This window comes from Dasypus novemcinctus, chromosome 18 (genome assembly GCF_030445035.2).
Source record: "Dasypus novemcinctus isolate mDasNov1 chromosome 18, mDasNov1.1.hap2, whole genome shotgun sequence".
NCBI classification, from domain to species: Eukaryota; Metazoa; Chordata; class Mammalia; order Cingulata; family Dasypodidae; genus Dasypus; species Dasypus novemcinctus.
In genome coordinates this window covers 43,537,547-43,553,467 of record NC_080690.1, presented here as the reverse complement: position 1 = coordinate 43,553,467, position 15,921 = coordinate 43,537,547, and the positions used below count along the sequence as shown (strand labels likewise).

Below are 15,921 nucleotides of genomic sequence, written 5' to 3'. Positions count from 1 at the left end.
TGCTCCAGTAAGGAGAGCCGCCCAGCGCTAAAAGAAAGTGCAGCCTGCCCAGGTATGGCGCCGCCCACACTTCCCTAGCAGCACACTTCCCCTGCCGCTGACGACAGCAAAAGCGGCCAAAAGAAACAAGACAACAACAAGATGCAGCAAATAGACACAGAGAACAGACAACCGGGGGAGGGTGGGGAATTAAATAAATAAATCTTTAAAAAAAAAAAAAAGAATTCAGCTATCTATCCTATTTAAATTAAATCCTTCCATCTCTAAAAATATTAGTGAATCACTAGGATGGTTATCATTTTAAGATGGAAATTATGGTCAATTGATTTTTGACAAGGGTCCTAAGTACAGGAAGTGGGTAAAGTATAGTTTCTTCAACAGCTGGTAAAGGAAAAACTGAATATCCATTTGCAAAAGAATGAAGTTAGAACCCTACTTCATACCATGTACAAAAATCAACTAAAAATGGATCAAGGACCTAAATATAAGAGCTAAAACTATAAACTCTTTGAAGGTAACACAGGGGCAAATCTTCATGACCTGAGTGGGATTTGGCAATGGATTCTTAGGTATGACACCAAAAGCATGAGTGACATAAGAAACAATGAATAAATGTGATTTAATAAAAATTAAAACCTTTTGTGCATAAAGATAATTATCAAGAAAGTGAAAAGACAACGTACAGAATGGGAGGAAAACAGTTTCAATGCATATATGGGATAAGTGCTTAATATCTCGGATATTAAAAGAACTTCTATAACTCAAGAACAAAAAGATAACCCAAATTTAAAAATGGGCAGAAGTCTTAAAGCAATATTTCTCCAAAGAAGATATACAAATGACCATAAAGCTAATGAAAAGGTGGTTAACATCTTTAGGGAAATACAAACTAAAACCACCATGACTGATATTACATATTTAAGACTGTTTTTACAAAATACAAATACAAATGTACTAGAGAAAAGGAAAAAGCACTGCAGCAATACACAGCAGGGGAAGCATAGAGAGACTGAGAGGTGATGAGTTTTGTTTGTTTTTTGTTTATTATAATTATTATTGGAATAATGCAAGTGTTCTAAGAATGACTAAAATGATGATTGCACAAATATGTGATTACACTGAACACCACAGATTGTACACTTTGGATGCATTCATGCTTTATTATGTATCAATAATACTGATTTATTAAAAAGAAAACATACCATGACATACCACTTCATATTAACAAGGATGGTTACTTTTTTTTTAAAACGTGGAAAATAAATCTTAAAACTGGAACTCTAGTCCATTGTGGTTGGAAAGAGAAAATGGTACAGTCACTGTGAAAGCAATATAGCAGTTCCTCAAAAAGCTAAACATATATGTATATGATTCAGCAATTTCACTTCTGTGATACGGAAGAAAGGGAAAATGGGATCTCAAACAGATATTTGTACATCAGTGCTTATGGTAGCATTATTCTATTATAATAGCCAAAAGCTGGAAACAACCTAAGTGTCTACAAATAAATGAATGGATAAACAAAATGTAGAATATACACAAACTGGAATATTATTTGGTAAAAAGTAAGATTGAAGTATGAGATAGGCTGCAACATGGAAGAAACCTGAAAATATGTTCGGAAATAAGTAAGGCACGTAAGGACAAATATTGTATTACACTTATAACAGAGGACTAGAAATAGCAACGGTGCAGAGATAGAAAACAAATGAGAAGTTGGGGGTTTGAACGCAGAAAGTGGAAGTAGTTGCTTAAAGAAAAAAATGATAAAAAATTAAAAATAATTGTAAAAACAAATGGAAAATGTTGAAGGTGTGGGGAAATTGGAAACCTCAGGCTTTGCTGTTGGGACTGTAAAATCATGCAGCCATTGTGGAAAACATTTTGATGGTTCCTCAAAAAGTTAAATATAGAATTACCATATGACCTGGTGATTCTACTCTTAGACTATATGCCAAAGAACTGAAAGCAGGTACTCAGATATTTGTACACCAATGTTCACAGCAGCATTAATATGAGCCAAAAGGTAGAAGCAATCCAAATGTCCATTTGGCAGATAAACAGATAAACAAAATACTGTCTATACATACAATGGAGTATTATTCAGCTGCAAAAAGGAATGAAGTTCTGATAAATGTTCCACTACAGATGAACCATGAAAACAGTATGTTAAGTGAATTAAGCCAGACAAAATGTATGAAGTTCTGATAAATGTTCCAATACAGATGAACCATGAAAACAGTATACTAAATGAAGCCAGCCAGACAAAATGTGCAAATACTATTCCACTTATATGAGTATGTAAAATAAGCAAATCCAGAGACAGAAAATGGATTAGAGGTTACTAGGGGCTAGGGAGGGGAAAGTGGGAGGTATTGTTGAATTGGTAAAAAGTTTCTGTGTGAGGTGATGAAAAGTTTTAGTAACGAAGGTGGTAATGGTAGCATAACATTGTAAAAACAATTAATGCCACTGAATTGTACATATAAAAATGGTTAAAATGACACATTTTATCTTTTATATATTACCACAGTTTTAAAATAAACAAGCAAACAAACCAAAAAACGGGTGAAATCTGAATTAGGTCTGTAGGTGAGTTAATTGAATTGTACCAATATCAATTTCTTGGTTTTGATAATGTACTATTATTGGCTTTATCAAACACCATCATTTGGAGGAAGCTCGGTAATAGGAACCTGGGCCCTCTCTGAACTATTTTTGTAACTTCTTGTGAGTCTATGATTAATTAAAAATAAAAATTTGGGCTTCACTTTTCAAGAAGTTTTGGATCACAGAGAGGTTCAACAATGGCACGGGAGGAATACTGGTGTGGGATGTTATTGACAGGGGACACTTGGTTGGCAGGGAGTTCTACAGGGCGTATAACCAGGATACATAAAAATGTTTGGATATTTTCATTGTGGATACAATTACAAACAACAACTGAGGGAGTGCTGAGTTCCTAGCCAGGAGAGCTCTATCACAGTCCCTAAAGGAACAGCAACAATCTTCCAAGTGCAATGGCAAAGACCAAAAAAGAATGACGGTTCAACAATGAGCACTTGATACTAAAGACTATGTTTGTGAGCCTGTGTACCTGAAATAAGAACAAGGCCTAGAGCTGCAGGGTGCCTAAGAGTTACCTCCTGAGAGCCTCCGTGTTGCTCAAATGTGGCCAGTCTCGAAGCCAAACTCAGCATGTAAATGCGTTGCCTTCCCCCCAGCGTGGGACATGACTCCCGGGGATGAGCCTCCCTGGCACCGAGGGATCACTACCAAGTACCAGCTGATGATGTAACTAGAAAATGACCTTGAATAAAAGGGTCAACTCAGACCAGCAGAATATCTCAATCTACATAAAATACCAGGAGTTAAAAATGCTTTTTGACCTGAATCAAAGGGGGAAATGGAAAGGACAAATGAGTTTATATGGCTATGAGTCTCCAAAAAGAGCCAGGAGGTTATCAAAGGGGTTGCCCTTATGCACACCTCAGCAGTCCCAGAGACAGATAAAGTAGGTATAACCCCAGGTATGGGTTCTTCTGAGGGCTAGAGACCCACAGGTTCTATGGTCATGGCAGATGGAGTTCAGTGCCGTGCCAGTTGGCTCTACTTTTGAGTTTGTGTTTCTGCATGATGGAGCAGGACTCAGATGTGATCTTTGTTCACAAGCTTCTCCTGTTACTTTTACCAGAACTGTAGTTGGTGCTGGGGTTTAATATATACCCAGGGGACCTGAATCTCTGGACTGAACATGTGCTAGCCAGGCCCTGAGCCTCAACAGACTTCAGCTCCTACACTCTGGTTTATTGGACTTACCCACTCAGCTAACATGGAGTTGAAGAAGGTCAACCACCACACCATGGAGCCAAGAGTGCCTACAACTGAAAGCAGGAGGATTGCATCCAGCATCCATGTGGAATCTAAGCGCCCTCTTGATATAGATGTGGAGTGGACACAACCATTCCAAGGTCCAGAGGATGGAGGAATACAGTGTGGATTAGAGTGGACTTACTGACATTCTATTCATGAACTATTGTGATTAATAATGGAAGAAAATGTGACATTGGTGTGGAGAAAGTGGCCATGGTGGCGCCTGGGGGTAGGGAATGGGAGGAAGAGATGAGATGTGGGGCGTTTTTGGGACTTCGAGTTGTCCTGGGTGGTGCTGCAGGGACAGTTACCAGACATTGTATCCTCCCATGGCCCACTGGGCGGAATGTGGGAGAGTGTGGACTATGATGTGGACCATTGACCATGAGGTGCAGTGGTGCTCAGAGATGTATTCACCAACTGCAATGAATGTCTCATGATGATGGAGGAGATTGTTGTTATGGGGGGAGAAGTGGGGTGAGGAGGGTGGGGGGTATATGGGGACCTAATAGTTTTTGAATGTAATATTTTAAAAACAAATAAAGACAAAAAAATTTTTTAAAAAAAGGAAAAAAAAGTTTAATGAAAAAATAAATTTAAAAAAATCAATAAATTAAATGGGGACCTATAAAGTTTCTATCTCTAAATTACAATGGGATAAAAAGCTAGGTTGGGGAAGCCGACGTGTCTTAACTGATAAGCGTCTGCCTACCATATGGGTGGGTCCAGGGTTCCTTCCATACCCAGAGCCTCCTGACCCATGCACAGAGCTGCTGCGTGCAAGCAGTGCTGTGCCATGCAGGAATGTCCCTGTGTGGGGGTGCCCTACGTGCAAGAAGTGTGCCCTGCAAGGAGAGCTACCCCACGTGAAAAAAGTGCAGCCTGCCCAGGAGTGGCGTCGCACACATGGAGAGCTGATGTAGCAAGATGACACAACAAAAAAGAAACGCAATTTCCTGGTGCTGCTGAGGGTGCAAGAGGATAAAGAAGAACTCACAGTGAATGGACACAGAGAAGACAATGGGAGGGGAGGGGAGAGAAATAATAGGTTGACTTTGCATAGAAAGCAGTTGCAGATCAAATCCAAATTGCTAACCAAATACCCTTATAAAAATCTTTAAGAACAAGGATTTCTATTGAACTGGATTTTTTCCTAATGGGTTAAGCAATGAGTTAAAATAGACACACAGGGCGGCGGACTTGGCCCAGTGGTTAGGGTGTCTGTCTACCACATGGGAGGTCCGCGGTTCAAACCCCAGGCCTCCTTGACCCGTGTGGAGCTAGCCCATGTGCAGTGCTGATGCGTGCAAGGAATGCCGTGCCACGCAGGGGTGTCCCCCATGTAGGGGAGCCCCATGCACAAGGAGTGTGCCCCGTAAGGAGAGCTGCCCAGCACAAAACTAAGTGCAGCCTGCCCAGGAATGGTGCCACACACACGGAGAGCTGACACAACACAATGACGCAACAAAAAGAAACACAGATTCCCGTGCTGCTGACAACAACAGAAGCAGACGAAGAAGACGACGCAGCAAATAGATGCATAGAACAGACAACTGGGGTGGGGGGGGGAAGGGGAGAGAAATAAATAAATCTTAAAAAAAAATAAAATAGATACACAGTTCCTTTAGCATTAAATAAGTATATAAAAATAGTACAGCCTCTGTGGAAGAGTTCAACAGTTCCTCAGAAAGCTAAGTACAGATTTATCATATGACCAGCAATCCAACTTACAGGTATATAACCCCCAAGAACTGGAACAGAGCAGGCATACAAACATAGCTAAAAATAAGACAAAACTGAACCCTAATCCTGGCCATGGACTGAAACCTAAGCTGAGATCATAATCTGAGTCCCCATCCTAGCAACAATTTCACTCTAAATCACTATTCACTGTCACTATTTTACTAATTATGAATACAGTAGAGAACATGGATGGACTGAATCCATATTCTACCAGTACCATCCTTCTTCAGGGTCCCTAGCTTTCAGTTCAACTTTCCATAATGAAAGCAACCAGGCATAGGGGATTGACACAAAAAAAATCACCTTAGTACAAAATTAGAGAAGGTTATAGCTAGAAAGGAACTTACATACTACCACATCCAAACTCTATTTTAAAATGAGGAAACTGGTATCCAAGAAGGAAAAAAACCCAACCCAAGGTCATGCAAGGAGAAAGCACAAACACATGGCATAAACATTAATTTTCTTAAGTGCACGTCTACCCCAAATCAGAGGTCTATATAGGTATAGAAACACCAGCCATAGAGGAGATCAGTGCCTGTCCCCTTGGCTCCTAAGGAACGGGCACACTACCCCAGCCTTACCCATATGAGGAGGAGCACAGTCTGCATACAGCTATATGAACAATATATTAAGTAAATGGTTATAATCATATTTACTCACCGTCCTAATAGTACCTGTGGCTGGTTGGACTCATTTGTGATACCAAATATATCAGGAATTAAATCACCATTGAAGCTGAAAAGAAAACATTGAAAACATTACGCAGTTATCCTATGAAATTCTCACTTCTCCTTTAGCTTTAAAAGAAAAAGCTCTGGCAAAGTGTGGTAGACATAACAATGTTCACCAGTGTTTCGTTATAGTTAATGAAACGTGACCATAAGAGACACATATCACTTCCAAGTCAAAGCATTTAATTTTACTAGACCCTCTAACTCTCTCTAAGGCTGCTGTGGCAATGAGAACTTATATTTCAGATGATCAGTCCACAAAGATGGTGGAAACTTTGGTAGACTGATAACTTATCTCTCACCCACAATGGACATGTAGTAAGACTGAGAAGCACACTTTTGTTGTGAGATTTTGGGATTGTCTATAATCTCTGTATAATCTAGACCTGAGTGTTAGGAGATGGCACCAATTTCTAAAAATTTATTTCAGAATCTCACTCAATCTGTTAAATCAGACGGGTTTAGGAGAAATAATCCAAAAAAGTAATCTCTAGCTGGTAAAAAAATCCATATTGGCCACTGAATATTGTGATAACAATGAAAATACACAGCTATGAATGAAATCAGGTTGAGCACCCTTAAGAAGATTAATCCAGGGAAGCGGATGTGGCTCAAGCATTTGGATACCTGCCTACCACATAGGAGGTCCTGGATTCAGTTTCTGGTGCTTCCTAGAGAAGAGGAGCAAGATTGTGAGCTGACCTGAGGGCCTAGCGCAGCTACCTGATACAACAAGATGATGCAACATGGAGACACAAGGAGGAAACACAATGAGAGATACAACAAAGCAGGGGGTGGAGGTGGCTGAAGCGATTGAGCACCTCTCTCCCACATGGGAGGTCCTGGGTTCAGTTTCTGATGACTCCTAAAAAGAAAACAAGCAGACACAGAGAATACACAATGGATGGACACAGAAAGCAGAAAATGAGCACAACTGGGGGGAAGGGGTTGCGTAGAAATCTTTTTTTTTTAAACAAAGATTAATCCACAGATTTACAGTTCAGACTTCTAATGGCCACTGACATACTGATGTAAGGGCAAGAAAGGCAGCACTAGAAACAAGTATGCGGTCATACACTGCTTCAGTCCCATGAATGAGCTCTGCTTATTCCCAAAGTATCCTGTCAGAAATATACATTACATTTATCATGGTCTCTGGTTCTATTTTGAGGAAATAAATGATAACACGAAGGGAGACTTATAAATAGAACAAAAATTTCTCCTTAATTTAGGAATCTTTCTAAGTCTTTGGAGGAAATCTTATACCCTTTTTATCTGTCAATCAAGCAGTAGTAGATTTTCCTGATGACAATTACCTTAATTCTTTGAATAAGTGCATGGCTATAATTAGCACAGATCCTTAACCGAGTCACTCCAAACTAATGAAACAAACAAACAAAAACCAAACCACCTTCTTCTTACCAAAATACTGAATTTCATTTTTCTCTTTTCACTATTAGATAAACAAATATCATAACATCTAGAGTGGACACCCCTAATAGTTTTACGCGATAATGAATTTAGTGTCAGTATTACTTCATGAAGGAGTTTCCGATGGGAAAGATTTTATTTTATATTTATAAGTTCAAAATAACTCAAATGGAAGCAAGCACATACTTACTCCATAATTAGTGGTTCATCTTGAAAGGTTCTATTGAGTATGGTCATATTGTTAGGATCTGTAAAGGAAGAAAATATATAAATTAGACATTTTATATTATTTTTGGTATCTGCACAGGAAAATATTTTTATGGTTTTTAAGATTCATCTCTAATTTATTCCAACTATTACCACTAACATGATACCACAAATCTAACTTAATTGGCTATCACATGTGTAACTAAACTATTGGAAGAATTCATTCAGTAGTAAAGACCAGCATTACAATAATGTACTTTTGAGTCTTTAATCTGAAAATCCCTTACATGAGTCTTGCTAAACAAAATTTTGCAATGGAGACATTGATAATTAACAAGGTTTTGGTGTAGATAAGTCAATATGTACAATACTACCTGACTCTAATGTCCATGCTTATCTATGAACAGTATCTTGCACATAATTCTTAAAGACCTATTGATTGTATGATCATTCAGTCAATAGGTATTTAAATAAGATTACTGCCTATATCCACAATGGTTACAGAAAACACAACTCCTTAAAATCTGGCTCCCTGAACAAAGTTGTCTATTTATGTATAATTACTTGGCCTTTCTGTTAAGTCTTGAATGTTTGTGGATGGATATGACAGAATGGCTCTCAATCTCCACTCCAACATTGTTGGTGCAGACTAGAATCTAAAAGTAGCACTTCCCACATATCCTTGCACCTGAAATTCTTAAAATTTATGTTTTGCCCATTAGATAAACATTGAGTTCTGGAAGGCAGAATTGAGGCAAAGGCTGTCTCAATGTCTGATCACTAAATTTGTGGGTATCAGAGGTAGGTGTAGGAACTCATATTGCTGGTTAGGTATGGCAGGCATGGCAGTTGTTAAGCATATGGCCATATTCTCTTGCTGTAAAAGTGGGAGCAGCTTCCTTGATGGCTTTGGAGATAGCTCCTGAAAGTTCAACCTAGAGCCATCCTTCAGCCATCCCAATAAAGCCATCAAGACTCTAAAAATTCTTTTTTCCCTAACCTGTTCTGTTCTCTGCATTTGATTATAGACCAACTCTAGGTTGAAAAAACTCAGAAATTGATCTGTTTAAAAAAAGTTTGTGTAGATAATTGATGACACTCAAGAACTCTATTTTCGGACAGACTCCAGGACAACGTTTTTGTTATATTACCTAAGAATAACAGGGATTTCCCCCTCAATATCCAACAATAAATATTTAAAATTTTGCAAACAAATTCACCTAATGTTTGATTTTGTCCCCAGAAGATAACGGCTCCTAATTCACTGTTGGCATGATTTTTGGGAAGATATGTTAGAAGTACATCCATTTGTGAATCTCCATCGTAATCCCCAGGAACTACACTGGTTATCAATGCACTATGATTTCTAAAAAAAACACAAGCATTGAAAGATATACAGTTAAATTATAATACAGAAAGACACCTCTATTTTACTACTGTACAAAAGGTAGTTTCAGTGCAAACGTTAGAATTTCACAGAAGCGATCCATTTCATTCTCTTCTTCAATATCGTCTCATCCCTCATGAGGGAATATACCTAGGAGGCAAGAAACAGTAGAGAAGTCCCATGTATGAAATGAGCTTGCAATGAACTCTTAAGTGCCTTACTCTTAACTATGAATAGACACCTGCCTTTTGAAAAAAATTATTAATATTAAAGAGTGAAAACAAATAGCAATAATGAACCTGATGAAAACAGAGATAATGGAGGCAACTCAAGAAAACTTTAAAGATACACTTAGAAAGATAAGAGAAGAAAGGATGACCATTAAAAATGGTACACGGAAGGTGGTCATGGTGATGGTAGAACATCGTAAAAGTAATTAACGGCGAATTGTACAAAAAAATTGTATATCTCTGTATACACACACATATTCCCACTTTTAAAACAAGAACCGCATGCTAAGAGAAAATAATAATTAGAGAACAAGGAAATCTTGGAAATTAAAACATGACAGGTGAAATAAAAAAAAATTCAATAGAAGACTTGGAAGGCAAAAGAAAAAAAACTAGATAAAGGAATAAATGAAGCCAGGCAGTCCAAAAACCAAGTGATAAGAATTCCTGAAAAAGAGAACAGCAGCAATAAAAAACGATAAAAGAAGTCACATTTACTGAGCCCCAAAGATAGAAACCTACAGCTTGAAAGGGTCCAACAAATGCCAGGATAATGAATGGAAAGTAATCCATACCATAACACATTAAAAAATTTCAGAACAAAAGGTTTGAAGACAATACTCTAATACTTCCAAAATTAAAAATAAATCAAGCCACATTCAAAGGTCTAGGACAAAGAATAGCATTGGATTTTTCAACAGCAATCCAGGAAGTTAGAAGAGCATAAGTCAACTAAAGTGGTAAAAATTAGAGTGAGTACAAAATGTTTTTGGACTTGTAAGGACCTATCATGCATTCTTTCTCAGGAATTTCTTGAAGAACGCCCTCCAGTGAAATGATATAGGAAATGAAGAAATAAGATGGCACAATATACAAGAAATGGGGAATTGAAAAAGATGTGAGAAATAGGGGACCAAGCAAAAAATAGAAAAGAGAAAGTCCCCAAATAGCAACTCCGCAGAAGGTCTAGAAAGTGAATCCAAATTGCAGAGAAATCTAGATGACTCATTGGGGAAAATAAAAATGCATGACAGGTAAATGGCAAATATGTTGAAACATCTGTAAAGAAAACTATGCAATTTATTTTTAAAAAAGCAATCATTCACTCCAAGCAGGAAAAACTGCATGAGAAAAAAATATTGTACACTGCTTGGATCTGAAGTACACAGAATTTATGTGGTCAAAATGTAAGCAATAATAATTGATTTAACTAAAGATTATGACAAAACTATATTGGAATGACAGATAAGTTAAAGATGCTAACTCCTTACCTATGCTAACAAAAAATCAAGAGATGAAGATTAAAAATGATAACAAAAAAATTAAAGAGCAAACATTTTTTAAAAATATGGAAATAAATACCAGAAGAAAAGGCTAAATATTTTTAAATTGGTTCCATATGAGAAAGAAATAGGGCAGTGGAAGAGGTGTCAGGAAAGTTTGAAGGATAAGTTATTTTGACTTTGAAATATATTTTTAGTAAAATAAAACAAAAATTTAGAAAGATGTAAAAATATGTAAAATAGCTGACATTGCATTCATTAAAGAAATTGGGATTTTTTTTAACAAGCAGAACCGAAGTCCTTTTTTTATCCTAAAACCTTCTTTAACCTCTCATTTTCCAAAGAAAACCACTTCTATGGAGTTAATTTCTTGTATATAACATTTCCCAACTTTTATTTCCTCCCCACTCCCAAGCATGCTGACATCTAGTACCCACAAATACTTTTCAAGGGGAATAAGTTTTTATTTTTCCATTTATAACTCTCAATGTTCTAATTCAAAGCAAATTTTTGTAGTTGTTACATCTATCCACATCTAAATTAAGTACTGTAGAGTCCTGGCACTTATCACCCCATATAATGAGTTTAACAACAGCATCCTAAGGAGTTTCTCATCTTCCCTCATACCAATTAATAAGTAAATAACTTAAAATACCATTTCATTATTTCTCCTCTGCACAAGAACCTGTACTGATTTCCCATTGACCATATGATCAAGTTCAAACTCTTTCTAATACTTATGAAAGTCTCTAGTCTGCCCTGATCTCATCTTCCTGGGTTATAAATCCCCAAAGTATACCCTCCAATTTTGCCAGGCAACTCTTCTACCCCTCTCTTCACCATATGCTGTTTTTACTGCCATTCTTTGCCAATGTTATGTACCCAACCTAGGACTCTCATACCTAAATTTTAATCATCCTAAGGTCAAGCTCAACACCCATGACTTGAGTGGAAGCTGCTACCCTACCCTGCACTGACCCATCTCTTCCTCCTTGAGTCTACAGCAATCAATACTGCATTTTGTAGCTTTAAAATGACATTCCTCATTATTGCTGAGGGTCACTGTTCCCAGAAATGCGTGCTATATAAAAGAACTATTATTTGAGCAACATTTTAAAAATTATGGTAATTTCAAAAGCTTGATTTGAATTCCTTCAAAATCAACCTTAAATCAGCCAATAAACAAAATAATTAGAACCGAGGACATTGGCCGTTTCTCCACTGCGTACTATTTCTTTCCCCCCAATACGTGGTTGTCCTGATGAGTCTCCTGTGAGGCCACAGGCATACCTGGGGTAAAAGCCAATTTCAAACACATTCACAAAAACATATCAGATTGTAAGGAACAAAGGGTGTTTTTGTAGAAACAGCCCTGAATTCACTCAAATTTATTTATTATTGAAAAGTAAATTATTTTACTTTGCTACTTACACTATTTTTCCTAACAAATTACTTGCAACTCACAATTTTGTGTCACAATACCACAGATGGGGTAAGATTGATTTCAAAGGCAATCAAACAAGCTACTATATACACATTATTACACAAACAACTAATATTTTTCAGAAACAAATACATTTACACTTACTTCAAGGACAGTTTTACTTTGGGTTTAAAATAGGGTGCATTCTGGTCTGCCAAAAAGACGGTTAAATCATTTCCTAAAAAAAGTGAATATATAATATTATAAAAATGTTTCCTGATAAGGAATCCAAACAGTAGTTACAAGCAGTTTTTCTGGTACTGTTCTAAACAAGGAAACTTTTGTACTTTTCCAGTTAATCTGCCCTTTCAAGAACAGTCCTGCTAGCCTAACAGCATGGGAATTCCTAATAGTGTAGCATAAGTTCAATGTTCAAAGCAGCAGAGAAACAGGCAAGAAAAGTATGATAAAACTTGGTTGATCAAGACAAACGAAAAGCTAATGGCTTCTTCCATTAGTCACATTGGTTAACTTAAAGAATTATACAGCAACATGCTTTCTAGCTACATATTAAGACTTGCCATTCCTCAAATTGACAATACAGTCTCTTTTAAAGCTGATTAGTGTGTCACAAAGATGGTTAAACCAAGCATACAGAAATTTCCACTGTAGTGGACTAGTAACAAGGACATGATTATGCGTTTATGCAGACAACACTGATTCCTCCAAGACACCTTTTCCTGTGGGGCCTATGGAATCAACCCCAGGTTGAGGCATTCTTGGAGCTCAATGGACACTCATTGGGACAGACTATAGACAGCTTAACCAAACAGTTTAAGAGAAGAGTCTCCGTGTCCAGGTTGGATGAAGTAGCTACAGGTTTGGCAGTATGCATATTTCTTGCAACGGCAGAGTCATACAAAGGTAGGAAAAATATCTAGGGACCACAGACACTCTGAGTTTCTAGGAAGGGCACCAGAAGCCTGATCCAGGATCCTGTCAGTCAGGTTCTGTGTCAGCTGTCATTGCCTACCTCCCTGGCCTTGATCTTAAGCAATATTTGCTTTCCTGGATACTCAAGAATGTTAAGACTCCCCAATGTCCACTGTCAGCGTCAAGATTTATTAAAAAGTTCGCTTAGTGATGGTTATAGCAATTTGACAAAGAAAGTAGGGATATGAAAGACTAGAGGAGTTACTAAGGTGAGAGAGGGTCAGGTGCACACAAAAGACCAAGCTGCTCAAGAGGGAAAAGAGTCTGTAGTTTGGGAATGCTTTCTCAATGCTTTCTCAAGGAGGCACTGGGATTTATCAGTGATTCTTTCAAAATGCCGGTGTGAGCTTTGGAATATTTAGAGCCTTGGGAGGACACAGTGACTTCAGAGAAAGGGGATCCTAATAAAGGGAAGGGAAGATGTATTAGGTAAGGGGGGAGGCAGGGAAGAAATCTCCTATGAGAAAAAACGGTCAAATTGCATCTTTTCCTGTTCATCTAAGGGGAAGACGGGTTGGGGGAAGTAAAGCATAAAGGAAAGTAGGGGCCTTATGAGTGAACGCATTGGTAAGCTACAGAGACTCCTGGAATCAGGAAGGCCTTTGGAAGACAAATGATTCCATAAGGAGGAAGAAGGTGGGGTGCATGAATGGAGGCCCCGGGCTTCTTAGGAAAAAAACCGGGGTGCGCCAGGGCTTCTGGGTGTAAGTCAATCTGTGGGGTAGTCGGATGAAGCCCTGAAGTTGGAAAAGATGAATAATAGGGATAAGCTATCAAGGATGCCAGAGATAAGAGAAGGGGACAAAGATGGGAGAAAAGGGGCCGGAAAACGCAGGAGGACCGCCCACCGGGGTAACGGATGTGGAAGACACAGGGGCTGGGCACAAGACCGCGGAGAAAGGGAGGGCACGGCAAGCACTGACTTTCCCGCAGCACGAAGAGATCCGTCTGCTTGTCGGAGTTCAGGTCTCCGAAGGCCGCCAGGGTGCCCCAGGCCTCGTCCCCAAAGAGCTCTGCCGTGACGTTCTGCAGCGCCCAAGCCGGGACCGGCCCGACTCCCAGTAGCACGACCCCCCAAAGTAGCGGCACCAATAAAGCCCAGGAGTTCGGCAGACGGCTCGCCGCCGCCATAGCAGCCCTCGGCCCCCGCCCGCCGGCCCAGCGGTGTGCTTGACGGCAGCCGTAAAACGCCGCGCCGCGGGCCGAGAAAGAGCGAGCACACCCGAAGCACTCTCCCTGCTGGCCTCCTCCCTCTCTCCGTTGCGGCCCCTCAGACGCTCGAGAGCCAGGTGGACGATCGCCTTTACGCTCATTTCCGGCCGGCGTGCCTTCCGACAGCGTCGCGCGGGGTGGGGGGCGGGGCAAGGGCGGAGCTGAAAGGGCGCTTCGGGGGCGGTGGAGGCAGACGGTTACGATGGCTGGGGCTGCGGAACTCATGGCCGAAGTGAGCAAGAAGGTCCTGGAACGGAGAGCACGGACCAAGCGCGCAGGTTTGACTCACCATAGGTGGTGCTCTTCTTCCAACGCCCAGGGCTGGAGGCAGGTGGGGGTGATCGAAGTGAAGCGGTGCTCTGCCTGTGTTCCCTCAATAAGCGGGCGCCGGCGCAGGCCTTGGCCCCAATATCTGCCGTCCCATATCTACAAAGTAGGTGGCGACCTCAACTCTGCTCGGGGTGTTCTCTTTCCTCAGAAAGTCGGTGACTATCCCGGCTTGGTCCTGAATTTTCCCGGAGAAATCAGGCAGCGGCCACATTCTTGGAGAAGGGAATTGGTCGTCCTTTGTGTTCCTCCGCAAAAATTGGATAGTTTTTTTCTTAGGTATGACTACAGTCTGGCCCTAGAAAACCGACGGCTGATCGTTGTGTTACATTATCTTTTTACATTTCCCACAATTTCTCACGTGGTAGAAATTGAGGGGGCTAGTTCCTGGGGTAGTGACCAATGAGGTCAGTTACAGCATAATTGTCGCGGAAGGAAGCGGACCCCTTCTCTTTGCAAGTTGACCTCAGGAGCACCTCCCCCCACCTTTCCCGAGTTGTGGCTCCAAAACTACGGAGATCAGAAGACGTCGTGCAGACAGTTGTAACAGTTCAAGTGTCCCAAACTGACTTGGTCAAATTGCAAAGTCACGACTTGGAACTTAGCTTTTGTGGCTAACTTCTCTGAGATCCGGTATTGAAACTTCCTTTATTTCTGTCTGGCTGGAAATAAACTTAAGCTAAAAGTGTGCCTATAAAAAGGAAAGGTGGTGGAATGACTAGTCTGTAACTAAGAACTCTCTTATAAGAGATTGTACTATTTATCGGTATAAATGCTGGCATTAATCTAAGAAAAGTAACTGCATTTGGGTGGATATTAATAGATCTGGTTTTTTTCCTCAGCTAAAATAATCCCCCCCCCCCCCTTTTTCCCCTATCTATGACGTACTTTATCTATTGTCCTATTTCTTTTTTTAGTTTGGAGAAATTATCAAATTCCATAAGTCATGTCGGAGAAATTCCCCCAATCTTTGTTGTCAATTTCGTTGTTTTAAAATTTTAATTTAAAACTTCTGCATTTGTTTGCTTATAGTTATAGTTAAAATCACCAGCAAAGTCTGAGAGAATTTTCCAAAAAT

General features: G+C 39.6%; 2 protein-coding genes across 19 annotated transcripts in view; one reads left to right on the top strand and one right to left on the bottom strand.

Annotated features, from left to right (window-relative positions):
* Window positions 1-14,741, bottom strand: part of ITFG1 (integrin alpha FG-GAP repeat containing 1) — a 268,529-nt gene extending 253,788 nt beyond the window's left edge. For all 3 annotated transcript variants that reach the window (XR_011646312.1, XM_004457050.4, XM_004457051.4), the window contains exons 1-5: window positions 14,228-14,741; window positions 12,477-12,549; window positions 9,209-9,354; window positions 7,972-8,029; window positions 6,280-6,354 (exon numbers count right to left, since the gene is read on the bottom strand). Coding sequence is in view for 2 of the 3 variants with exons in the window: in XM_004457050.4 (XP_004457107.3) it covers window positions 6,280-6,354; window positions 7,972-8,029; window positions 9,209-9,354; window positions 12,477-12,549; window positions 14,228-14,741 (866 nt within the window). In the remaining variant the exon portion in view is untranslated. The remainder of the gene's footprint in view (window positions 1-6,279; window positions 6,355-7,971; window positions 8,030-9,208; window positions 9,355-12,476; window positions 12,550-14,227) is intronic.
* Window positions 14,517-15,921, top strand: part of PHKB (phosphorylase kinase regulatory subunit beta) — a 258,670-nt gene continuing 257,265 nt past the window's right edge. For 3 of the 16 annotated variants that reach the window (XM_071209179.1, XM_071209180.1, XM_071209178.1), the window contains exon 1: window positions 14,680-14,794. Coding sequence is in view for 2 of the 16 variants with exons in the window: in XM_004457052.4 (XP_004457109.1) it covers window positions 14,719-14,794 (76 nt within the window). In the remaining 14 variants the exon portion in view is untranslated. Of the gene's footprint in view, window positions 15,477-15,921 lie in introns of all 16 variants that reach the window. The other 13 variants (XM_071209181.1, XM_071209183.1, XM_058280058.1 and 10 more) reach the window with 11 other exon arrangements.